We start from the raw sequence: 12,307 nt of genomic DNA on the forward strand, positions 1-12,307 counted from the left end.
CTCAAGGATGTTGCTGATGAATGAATGAATGAATTACTACATCTCCCTGTCTGCCTTTCTGTCCCACAGCACATCAACAACGAGCACATCCACGGGGAGAAGAAGGAGTTTGTTTGCCACTGGACGGAGTGCTCTCGCGAGCAGAGGCCGTTCAAAGCCCAGTATATGTTGGTGGTTCATATGCGCCGGCACACAGGAGAGAAACCACACAAGTGCACTGTGAGTGGACGTCATTCAGTTCTCTGGTCTGTGCATGTCCCGCCGTCGGCCTCCGATGTGACGCTCTGTGCTTTTCATCTGCTTGTTTACTCATAAAAGGAGTAAATCACCAATGAGCGTGACAGCCATTACGCCCACTGTCACATTCATCATTCTCTTGTCTCCATAACACGTCACGGAGTGACATCTGAATTGAATTATTCATCAGTCAAGACGAGAGCTCCTGCCGTGAGCAGCTTTGTCCTCCGCGGGGCAAATTCAAAGGGAGGCCAGTGTTACTTTGACGGCTATATGTCAAACACTAGGAGACCATTTAAGGTTGACCTACTTGATATTAACTTGGTGCCTTGAAAAAATGACAGTAGCCTGGATGGCATAAGTGGCTCAAGAGTACGCTCGCTGGTGGTATGCACTGCAGTAGAGACTGACATGGAGTGGATTTGGGGGGGAGTGGGACCCCCCAAAAGAAAAGATTCCATCACGTCCCACTCCTGGTAGAATTACTCCCACCCCGCGCCCGCAGTTCTTTTGTTTTGTTTTAATTAATTAATTATAGATTTTGTGTACTTTTTAGATTACTGTGTTTCATGTTTTAATTCAAACGATATGGTCGTCTCTTTACCCGTGGGGCCCGTGGGTAACGAGACAACCCAGGTTGAAGCTGGGTCAGGTCAAATGTTTCATAATGAGGCTATAAAACAATAATACTTTTAGTTGAAGAAGACAACCCAAACAAGAGAGCTAAATGAAAGAGTGGCGAGTTCAACGATTGGGGGATAAAGGGCCTAAACGACTATAGTTGGACACCCAGTTGGTATGAGAGGAGGTTGATGACCTCGTCATCATGTTGTCAAAATGGACGGGATGATCCTGTGCATCAAGCGACCATACTGTCAGCTCTGCAGGTCAGATTATTGAGTTCAGAGTAAACAGAGTGAGAGAGAGAGAGAGAGAAAGAACGAGCGCAAATGGATTGACAGAGGTACTTTAACAAAGTAACAAGATAATGTGTGAGGTTGTGAACTTGTGTGTGTGTGTGTGTGTGTGTGTGTGTGTGTGTGTGTGTGTGTGTGTGTGTGTGTGTGTGTGTGTGTGTGTGTGTGGTGCGTGTGTGTGTGTGTGTCCGTGTGTGATACAGTACCTCCCTCGTTCCATTTGCACTCGATCTCTCTCTCACTTGAAAGTACTGTGCTGGATTGGGTCGTTTCAGGTCAGGTTGTGAAAATAGATGCGGGTGGTTTGCTTTTGACATTAAACGGTGTGTGGTTGCGAGTAAAAGAAGATGGACCGATGCATTCACTAGCTACTACAGTGTGCCAGTGGAGGTGACCTATAGGCCTCTGTCCTTCGTACTGAAGGTCATTTATTTCACCACGCTAAAGTGCGTCTTTGCCATGTTGTTCAGGATGCAATAAAGCATCTGTTTCAGTTTTAGTATGAAACTAGCAAGAATGTGTCTAAAATAATGTTGGCGGTCTCGGGTTTCTGCAACGTGAACAAATCCTAACCTCAAGAAAAACGAAATGAAAATAAAGAAAGAAATATAACAACACTGAAGTTGTAACGTTTTCTCATGGAGGGGTCAAGTCAAACGTTTCCATTGTTTAAGCGATGAATGTGTTTTACGTTTGAGTTGCTGTCATAACATGTATATACGCACCTAGTAGTACTAGTACATTAGAATTTGGGGCCATTGTTTTAAGACCAGTATGTGATTTGTGTTGCGTTCTCTAGTTTGAAGGCTGTAACAAGGCCTACTCTCGCCTGGAGAACCTGAAGACCCATCTGCGCTCCCACACGGGAGAGAAGCCGTACGTGTGTGAACACGAGGGCTGCAACAAGGCCTTCTCCAACGCTTCAGACCGCGCCAAACATCAAAACCGCACTCACTCCAACGAGGTACTGTGTGCACACTGTCGCAAATTCAAAAAATATAAACAGTTGTGAGTTGTTATCCTGTCTAGGAATGTGTGCATTTGCTGGTGTTCCTGGTTAAGGTTATATGTTGTGACACTTCTCTCTCTCTCTCGTCTGTTTCCTGTCTCTCTTCTCGTCTGGAAAACTAATAAAAAAGGCTGCACAATAAAAATAGACTACACACTTTCTTTTAAAAAAAGAAGAAAAGAAAAGGGCACTCTCTTTGTTGTTTTTTTGCTATTGCCTGGCTCCACACTCCAGCAAATCTAAAATAGCGCTTTTCCATTGCATAGAACCGGCTCAAAGCTACTCAACTCCACTCACTCCACTCATACCTGATACCTGGTCATTTTTGGTATGTCCCTCGATCTGAGTTGATACCAAAGGGTGACATGTAATTTAACACTATACAGACTACAGATTGGTCAGGGAGAATCAACTTTACACTACACTGTTTTGTATTACTCTATACAAAATTACTCGACCTAAAAAGTTATCAGCAACCATATTTGTTGAGCTGTACAGGTGAAATAGAGATTGATTCCAGGCAGCATTCTTTTTAACTTTAGAATTATTTACCAGCAGCTCATATGTGGTGATCAGCTACCAGGGGTCTAATCTGCAGTAGAAAAAACAAACAAGTAGAGAGTCGAGTAAAGTTGAGTCAAGTTGAGCTGGGTCTGGTCTTTATGCAATGTGAAAGTGCCATTTACCTTGATTTCAGAGGAAAATACCATTAGCTCATTACAGAATTGACTTTTACTGACTACAGTAATATTTTAGTGCATGTATTGTATGTATACATGACTGACTGACTCCTGGCCTTTCCCCCACAGAAACCCTACGTGTGTAAGATCCCCGGCTGCACTAAGCGCTACACGGACCCCAGTTCGTTGCGGAAGCACGTGAAGACGGTCCACGGCCCCGAAGCCCACATCACCAAAAAGCACCGCGGGGACACGGGTCCCCGACCACTGGGCTCAGCTATGACCCCTGGTGGCCAGAGCTCTGAACTGCTACTGGAGAAAGAGGAGAGTCGCAGGGAGGACTGCAAGCTGCTGGCTCCTGAGACAGCGCTGGTGAGTGAACGCTTCATTTATACGATGCGATGATGTCATTTCAACTGAACAAAAACAACTCATTATAAATTAGCCAACCCATCAGGTCTATATTACTTACAGTTAACAGGCAATAAATAGTACATTTATAGGACCCCCTCTAAAACGAGATGCTGCGTCTCCAGGGGCCATCCTCCCAATAAAATTCTGACAAATGGATAGTAAGCCTGATGATTTACGAATTGTTTTTATTTTATTTATTTTATTTTATTGGGGGGGTCAGGCTTTTTTTTATATATATATATATATATATATATATATATAGTTGAGATAGACAGGAAAGAGAGATAGTAGGGGAGTGACATGCAGCAAATGGTCCGACCTGCCAGGAATTGAACCGGCGACTCGGTTTCAGGCATTAGAGAGCATCTGGTACCGTATGCACCCTAACCACTCCTCTATTGGGCCTCCTCAGGAATGCATTGTTTGGTTATATGGCAAATACTGCAACATAAATCATCATTTAGTCATGGGCTAATACTGAGTCATTGGGGCGAAGAAGACATTTTCAAAGAAATCACCAAATTATACATTATTTGACAAAGAAAGTCATTTAAAAAAAAAAGTGGTGCAAGTGTCTGGATTCAGCATGTCTCTCTCATTCAGTCACTCAATCACTCAATCACTCACTTTTCATCCCTCTTCTCAGAAATCTCAGCCAAGCCCTGGGGGTCAGTCCTCCTGCAGTAGCGAGCGCTCTCCACTGGGGAGCGCCAACAACAACGACAGCGGCGTGGAGATGAACCTAAACGCTGCGGGCAGCCTGGAGGACCTCACAGCGCTGGAGGATGGAGGAGGGGGAGGAGGGGGAGGAGGTGGGGGAGGTGGAGGAGGGGGAGGGGGAGGAGGGGGAGGGGGAGGGGAAGCAGGAGGTGTGGCCATGTCCGCCCAGGCTCTGAAGAGGCTGGAGAACCTGAAGATTGACAAGTTGAAGCAAATCCGTAGGCCCAACCCGCCAAGTCGCTGTGCCACTAACAAGCTACCAGCACTGCCTGGTAAGATTTTACACATTACCATTTCAACATGGCGTCCTATTTTAGGCATGTCGTTATAGGTGAAAATTGTCATAAATCTAGCTACTATTTGTCTTACAACGGATTATATAGGATTTATTCATATTTTAATTGCAATGGTTCACATATGTAGGCATCGCCTTTTGTCATTTATCTGTTCATGTTAAAAGGTCCTTTTCCTCTATCTATACAACAGAAAATGCTGTACTGTAGCAGTTTATCAACTTCTACAACTAACTATAATTTTTTACTTTACTTTAATTGTTTATTTAGATGGGACAATGCACATTTATTCTGTACATGAACGTGAATTCAATCATGATCTCATGTAGACATGCCAGATCTCCATCCGTACAATTCAGGCTTAACATTAATAAATGACAATAAAGCATCAATGGAGGCCACTTCTTCCCTGATCCTTATCCCATCCTGTCATTCCAGGTTCAGGGGAGATGCTGGGGATGTGTGCACCTTCTCCACTCCTGTCTAACAGGCGCGTCATGGAGCTGTCCAATCACGAGCTAGCGGGCGCCGGCTCTTTGGCCTGCACCACCAATGACAGGAGAGGAAGCGGCACCAGCAGCCTAAGCTCCGCCTACACGGTGAGCCGCCGGTCGTCCATGGCGTCTCCGTACCTGTCCAGCCGTCGCTCCAGCGAGGTCTCGCAGATGGGAGGAGGAGGAGTAGGTCACCTCCTCGGCCCAGACCAGGGGGCAGGGGGAGACCCCCTCTCCCCCGAGACCAACCGCAGAGGAGCTCCCTGCCATGGAGGAGGAGGTGGCGGTCTGCCGGGGCTGCCCAGTCTGACCCCTGCCCAGCAATACAGCCTCAAGGCCAAATACGCTGCGGCCACCGGCGGCCCGCCGCCGACGCCCTTACCCAACATGGAGCAGCCGGGCACCCCGGCCAGGAGAGGGGGGTTCCTCAGCGAGTATCAAGGACAGCCTCTGCCTCCCTTCCTCCAACAGGGCGGACCCCGCCGGCACAGTGCCAACACGGAGTACGGCACCGGCGTGATATACCCTCACCAGGCTCCGGGGAACATCGCGCGGCGCGCCAGCGACCCGGTCCGCTCCACCGGAGACCCCCAGGCGCTCCCCAAGGTCCAGCGCTTCAGCAGCCTCAGCAACATGGCGATGATGGGCCGAAGGAACGCGCTGCAGCACTGCGGCTCCGACGTCAACATCGCCCGGCACATATACTCCCCTCGGCCTCCCAGCATCACGGAGAACGTCATGATGGAGGCCATGGCGGTGGAGGCGCACCACGGCTCGGCGGAGGCCAGGGAACATTCCATGATGATGGCGCCCGGAGGAGACAGAGGCTTCATGGGATACCAGCAGCAGCACCTTCTGGGAGGAGGACGCGTGGGTCCTCCGTCCAACCAGCTGTCTCCGAGTCACGACGCGCTGGCCTGCCCCGACCAGGCCTTCATGCAGCAGCGGCATTACCAGAACCAGCGCGGGGACATGAGCTCCAGAGGGGGCGGAGGAGGGCCGATCGGTCAGGCCGGACCTCTTCAATCAGAGGGCATTTCTAATGCTCTCCTCCAACAGGCCGAATACAGCATGAGCACCTGTCAACTCAGCCCCTCCGGCCCCAACTACCCCAGTCTGGGCCAGGGCGGCGAGGCCGTCGCCGGGACGGGTCCTTGGGGCGAGACCCACGCCCAGGTCCAACAAACCTCCAGCCACGGTCTCCAGAACCAGGGAGGAGGAATGCAGTACGCGGACCCCAACATGCAGCCCCAACAATCGCAGGCCCACTTCAATCCGCCGGGCCTGGTCTACAGCAACCCGGATGGAACCCACAAACTCACCATCAAACCCGAGCAGCAGTTCCACCCCGGAATGGGAAGTGGGGACGCGTGCCAGAATCCCAAGCAGCTTCAGCATCCGCTGCAACAGCAGCGGCCGCTCCCTCAGGTGAGTCAGATCTACGCTCAGCAGACGGGCCCGGTCATGATGAGAAGCACCAACAACAACCCGAGCTGTGAATACCACGGTCAGATGGAGGCCCAGGGACAGAGCTTCCCCGGGGGCGGCGGGGGCGGGGCCCTGAGCTTGGGCTGCGCCGGCTCCGCGCTGCCCGACCCCGGCCAGAGGTCCCAGACCCCCATGATGCAGGTGAAGGAGATGATGGTGAGGAACTACGTGCAGTCCCAGCAGGCGCTCATGTGGGAGGAGCAGCAGCAGCAGGGCGGAGTCAAAGCTCCGCCGCTCTCCGACAGCTGTGACGTGATGAGCGGCGGCCAGACTCCGCTGATGCAGCATCAGAACCAAAACCTCTACGTCAGCCAGACCTACTCCCCCTACCCCAACCAGAACATTGTGATGAGCCAGGCCCAGGCCCACGGCCGAGGCTCCGTGCCACCTAAAGACCAGCAGATGATGGGCTCCTGCTATGGCCAGGACATGGTGGCCCCCAGGCCGCCTCAGGGCCGCAAACCTCTCAGCCGCCAGAACAGCCTTTCACAACCGTCGGTGCCGACGGGCTACCTCGGCAGCCCGCCTCAGCTCAGCCCCGTCCACTCCGCCACCAGCCCCAGGCGAGTGGTGCGACTCCCCCCGGTGCAGCAGCACCCGCACAGCGACATGTTCTCCCCCTCCAACAACAACAACAACATGTACTACTCGGGCCAGATCCACATGGACATGAACAAGCTCATGGACTCCCAGGGCGGGCCGTGTCTGAGCCAGCAGCACAACATGAGCACCGCCCACGACCCGGCGGTCAACAGCAAGTCGGCCTCCCTGGCTCCCTATCCCGAGTCCGGGCCCGTCTCCAACGCCCTGGAGAACCTGGACCTGGACAACGCTCACATAGACTTCGCGTCCATCATCGACGACGAGGGCTCTACTTCCTTCAGCCCGATCCCCAACAATCCCCTCCAGGGCTCCTCGTCCCAGGCGTCGTCACGCCTCACCACCCCGCAGAACTCTATCACTCTCGCCCCGGGCTCTTCCCTGTCCAACATGGCCGTAGGGGACATGACGTCCATGCTCACCTCGTTGGCTGGGGAGAACAAATACCTTAATACACTGTCGTAGGACGAGCCTCCGTGGGCAGCTTTTTATTAGAGACTAATGTTCAAACAGAGGCTTTGGCCAGTTCTTCATCAGTGTCCTATGAACACAGAAGAATATATTGGTATCCCATTAGCCCGGGGCTGGTATTTTCTTTTCTTTTTTTGTGTGCCTGTGACCTGGTACATGTATAGTTATTCTCACCAGCCACTTTTGAATAAGGGCTAATTGAAAGGATGCACAGTGCTAGTGCTCAAAGTCCATAGTTATACACACTCCCAGAGGCAAGCCACTCTAAACCCCATGGGACCCAGACTGGGCATGTGCCTATATACTGTTGCTGGGACCCTATATGACAAGAGTAATCATTTGTTTTCATGAGTCTGGCTCATGAAGACTAAGTGTCTCCTGGAATCACAATGTTCTATGAACCCCTGCCCAAAACCTTAAACCAAAGGTGCCTAGTGAAACCCCCTGACTGTGTGGTCTCCTCGTTGCCTTGGTACTTTGTATTTTTCTAGTGCCTAGTAAGACACAGAACTGTATTGCCTGATATGCATGGCTGCACGCTAGTGTCCCACACCGAAGATAGCTTATTTACAAGCTTACAATTCGCCATGTTTTGATCTTGTAGATCAGCTATTTTTGGTGCGCAACACCAGCGCACGAACCAAGTATAAATCACCCTTGTGTGCCTGGTATGAATTAGATACTGAACACTTTCCACACAAGGCATTCCAGTCACATGGGACTGTGGCAACAGTGGAGCAGAGAATGGTACATGTATGTAAATACGTTTCATAATACCTTTATATATGCTGTGTATATGACAATGTGGACGGTGAGGATTTCCTCTGCTGTCTCACAATGGACTGCTTGAATTCTGAAGGGCAATGTTTCTGAGCGAAGAGTAAAACATGTTTTCTAGTGACTGAAAAATAACAATGAATCAGTGTGCTGGTCAATATTCACAAGTATTGCTATGGAATTATTCTTGTCAGGGAACAGCACATTATATACTAGTGACATATCAGTATTTGCATCTGTGCATGCACACGCACGCACGCACACACACACACACACACACACACACACGCACGCTCGCGCACACACGCACACACACACACACACACACACACACACACACACACACACAGACAGAACATTTGGTGATCTAATTATGGTGTAGTGGCCTTTCCAGATAGAGTTTGCACTCCTCACATGTTTACTGTAAGTATTGTTAAAGCAGCTGTCTAACTCTTGTGTGTCTTATGAAGCGCAGAAAGTGCCTTGCTCTGTCAAATACTCTGTCGTACAACGTTGGTCACATGCTGAGAAGAGCACATCTACAAGCTCACAACGTCGCATCGCGTTGTGAGCTGGTAGATATTCGAATTATCGCACGCAACACCGTTAGTTGTACAACTAAGTAGGAAGGTTTTAATAAGGATGTTATCACTTTATCACCGTGACCTAATTCACAACTTGTGTACATGGCCGAGTTGAGGACGATGGCTATTTTGAACAAGACCTGAACCAGTATAACGGAATAATAATAGTGGCTTTGGTTTTGGGCTGCTGAGGTACATTCATAGCACGGCTGTGGCGATTGTACGAATCCAATATTTGACTTTACTCACTGCACTGTTGCTTGAACCCAGAGTGAGCAGTCGTTCCTAACTGAACTCAGATGAAATGGGGAGGGGGGGAGGCTTTTGGAAATAGTGTATTAAAACTCGCATTGTACGAATTCACACCGTCTGAGGTACTAGCATGTGACATTTTGAGCTGCATTATGTTGAAGTTCACTATAGCTCGGGCAGTAGAGATTTATGTGGCATTGCACTGACTACAGCACTGTGTGGAAAGGTCTCTCTCTATTTAGATGACTCATAATCTACGATCCTCACTTTTGACCATGATGTGAGGGCACTGGCAGTATTTGTTTTAACAGTCATTCAATAGTCATTCATTCATATGAAAGCCCATTTCCCACACCAAAATGTTTTTTAATTAAAAAAAAAGAAATCTCAGGGTTTTTTCCCCTATCTGGGAGAAAGAACTCTGACTTTAAAGACAATTCAAGGCTTCTCTCTCTCTCTCTCCCTCTCCCTCTCTCTCTCTCTCTCTCTCTCATTGTATACAGTTGCAGAAATGGGCTTTCATACATTTGGGCACAACTATATCCCCTGAGATGATATTATGGACATATTTGTTGAGGCTATATTATTTTCTGCAACTATCCAGCTGTGCATATACTGTAGATGTCTGTATAGCTTCAAACCATTGCCAAGCATTACTAAACATTAACATTTCTGCCTTGAGTTTGTAAAAAGTGTACAATCTACCAAAGACAATTTAACTAAACTGTTTTTTTAGTATAAAAAAGAGAGGCTGAAGTGGCCTATGTTAACACAACATTAACACCAGCAATAAGGACATGAACATGAATTGATAGTGCTGTTCCTTAGAATGTATGAGATGTTTTGTATAAATCATGTTTTTATATCGATGAACTTGGATGGACGTTGCCTTCTTTTTGTGTTTTTTGTTTTGTTTTGTTTGATAACTGTCATCCTTCAATCAGACTTTTTTTGCTGGCAAAAGAATCACACATTTAGCAAGAAAAAAAGCTATAATAGTAGTGTTTACTATATCACACAAAAGCCAAGTATTATATTTTGTGTACAATTTTCTACATTTTTATACAAATGTATTATATTTCACCCGTTTATGAATAAATTTGTTCGGCTTGGGATGGATGCAACATTTGTGCATTTCCTTTGTTTGCATCTATGTTGCTGTGCTGACTGTATAGCTGCTTTGTGTGGCATTTACTATACACTCACTGTCTAACAAGTCTCTGTGTTGCTCAAGCATTGGTAATGAGCCATATCTGGCCACAACTTCCAGGGGAAGACACAGACGGAAAGGTTTCCATCTGGAGACTGGGGAAGCAGAGACGAGACGGTCCATATATCAATTCTCAGGACCACGACTCAGCAGACTCTTGTTTTAGAACAAAGGGAGCCTGCTTATTCTCACCATTTGGTGTGCTCTCTGACAGATATGTAATGTCTCCTTCCACCCACTAGAGAGCAGCACAGCCTGAGAACGAGTATGTTCATTCACCACAGCCTGATAAAAGCTACAGGCAGTACATAGCCTGTCACGCCGTTCCAGCTGCAGACTAGAGTAACTAACCTCCCTCATTACCGTCCAAACAAACTTTAACCCCAAACTTATTGAAGGCAGCCCTAACTAATTAGCCATACCGGATTATTTAAACACGCAACAGCTCATTCACTTTGTATTTTCCTTTCCCTTTTTCCTATAGACTAATTATAAAAGCGCTCCTTGCCTCCTTGTGCATTATAATTAATCCTACTCTTCATCCCGGCCAGTCACGGCGGCCCATTAAGAGCCACAAGCAGTAAGTCGCTGTAAAAGCAAATGAGCGACCATACTGTTGGTGAGGTCAGCGCCTGGACGGGCCCTCTGTGGTCAGTGTTGAGCATTGGGGACTGGCAGATGTGGCAACCCAGAGTTCTGTGCACTAAGAGAAGAAACACTAGGAAAAACTTTGTCTTTTTTTTGCATTTACACCTTACTTGAAATAATACAATGAGAGCGAAGATTGGAGAAAGACAAAGAAATCTGTCATGCAAAGATTCAAACTGTCAACATTGTACCGTGCCTCCAAAATTACTTGCAAAAGTTGATGTATCGCAAAGACACAATGAGAGTTATTATCCTCACAAGAATGTCCACTTTATACAACCACTTACATTTTAACCATTTAATTGATACTTTAATCCAGAAAAACTTACAATTATAGCAGTGTGAGCCAACAACCATCAATCACTAAGGTTTAAAAAAATGTCCATTATGCAGAATACCACAGTTATTGGTTTTGCTTATTTTTATGGTCACTAACTAGCCTTAAGCTGCAATCCATAACACTAAAGTCCTACCCTGGATTTGAACTCGGGTTTTCCACATGAGACCAAGCATCAACCGGTCGTTCAAGAACGGAATCCCCACTTGCCCTGGGGAGATATTGTACTTATAGGACGTTACTACATTACATTACAGAGTCCTACCTGACACCAAATCTCATTGGTTAACCACTGCAGATGTAGGCCTATTACTTAACTACTGGCTATTTGAAATTTGTCTAAACAATTATTGAAAATCTTGAAAAATCGTGCACATGAATTCATCTTTTGGAGGAGTTTGAATCATTTCGAAAAAGATATTGGGAATATTTGCCTGAATTGGGATGACAGGCTTAATGTGGTTAAAATATCACTTTATTAATTCAATATAAGATTTCAGTCAGCTTAACTTTTTACAGTGTTGGCTCCTCCTTGCTTCAGGGGGCCCCAGTAGACTCAGGCTGTATTGGCACTGTGGCATTGTGGCATGGCACATGAGCTACAGACAGCCACTATAGCCTGGCAGACATGTTGAAGTTGACTCATTCGCTCCAGGGGGAAGTTCCCCAGAGAGGAGACTGATTTGGCATCTGACACATCTAGATTTGTGATTTCAAACCACGTTTGCAGGGCAAAAACGTCTGGGGGGGAGGAGGGCACAAATATTAAGTACAGCCCACTATGGATTCCTGGGAAAGTATACGTGAAAGCAACAATTAATGTGACCACCCTTGTTAAGTCACCCATTTTGTGTAACGGAGCCAAAGACCCAACTCATAATATTTATAACACTAGATCAAAGCTCTGTTCACGCATTTGAAACTACAGCCAAGTTGACAAAGGATGCCCTTTTCCAACGAGAAGTAAAAAGAAAAGCATGTGACATGTTGCTGAGTTGAGGGGAATGAGTGATGCAGGTTATAAACAGTTTATGCTCAAGGTGTTGGGTTTCCCCAAACTATTTTTCCACAAGGTTATTTATTCCACTTTAAGTATATAGACAACAATGGTCTTAGTTTTTAAATTACCAAATAAGTTTACAAAAGTTACCTGCATTTGACCATGAACAATATTAC

The 12,307-nt window shown here is 47.3% G+C and overlaps 1 protein-coding gene across 3 annotated transcripts in view; it reads left to right on the top strand.

Moving 5' to 3' along the window:
* gli1 (GLI family zinc finger 1) overlaps positions 1 to 10,060 on the top strand; it is a 78,745-nt gene extending 68,685 nt beyond the window's left edge. For all 3 annotated transcript variants that reach the window (XM_080782531.1, XM_080782530.1, XM_080782532.1), the window contains 5 exons: positions 70 to 219; positions 1,954 to 2,118; positions 2,973 to 3,215; positions 3,904 to 4,249; positions 4,709 to 10,060. In XM_080782531.1, the coding sequence (XP_080638657.1) occupies positions 70 to 219; positions 1,954 to 2,118; positions 2,973 to 3,215; positions 3,904 to 4,249; positions 4,709 to 7,317 (3,513 nt within the window). In that variant the 3' untranslated portion in view covers positions 7,318 to 10,060. The remainder of the gene's footprint in view (positions 1 to 69; positions 220 to 1,953; positions 2,119 to 2,972; positions 3,216 to 3,903; positions 4,250 to 4,708) is intronic.
* Positions 10,061 to 12,307: the final 2,247 nt, after the last annotated feature.

The sequence above is a fragment of the Protomyctophum bolini genome, assembly GCF_963924005.1.
Source record: "Protomyctophum bolini genome assembly, chromosome: 2".
Taxonomy (NCBI): Eukaryota; Metazoa; Chordata; class Actinopteri; order Myctophiformes; family Myctophidae; genus Protomyctophum; species Protomyctophum bolini.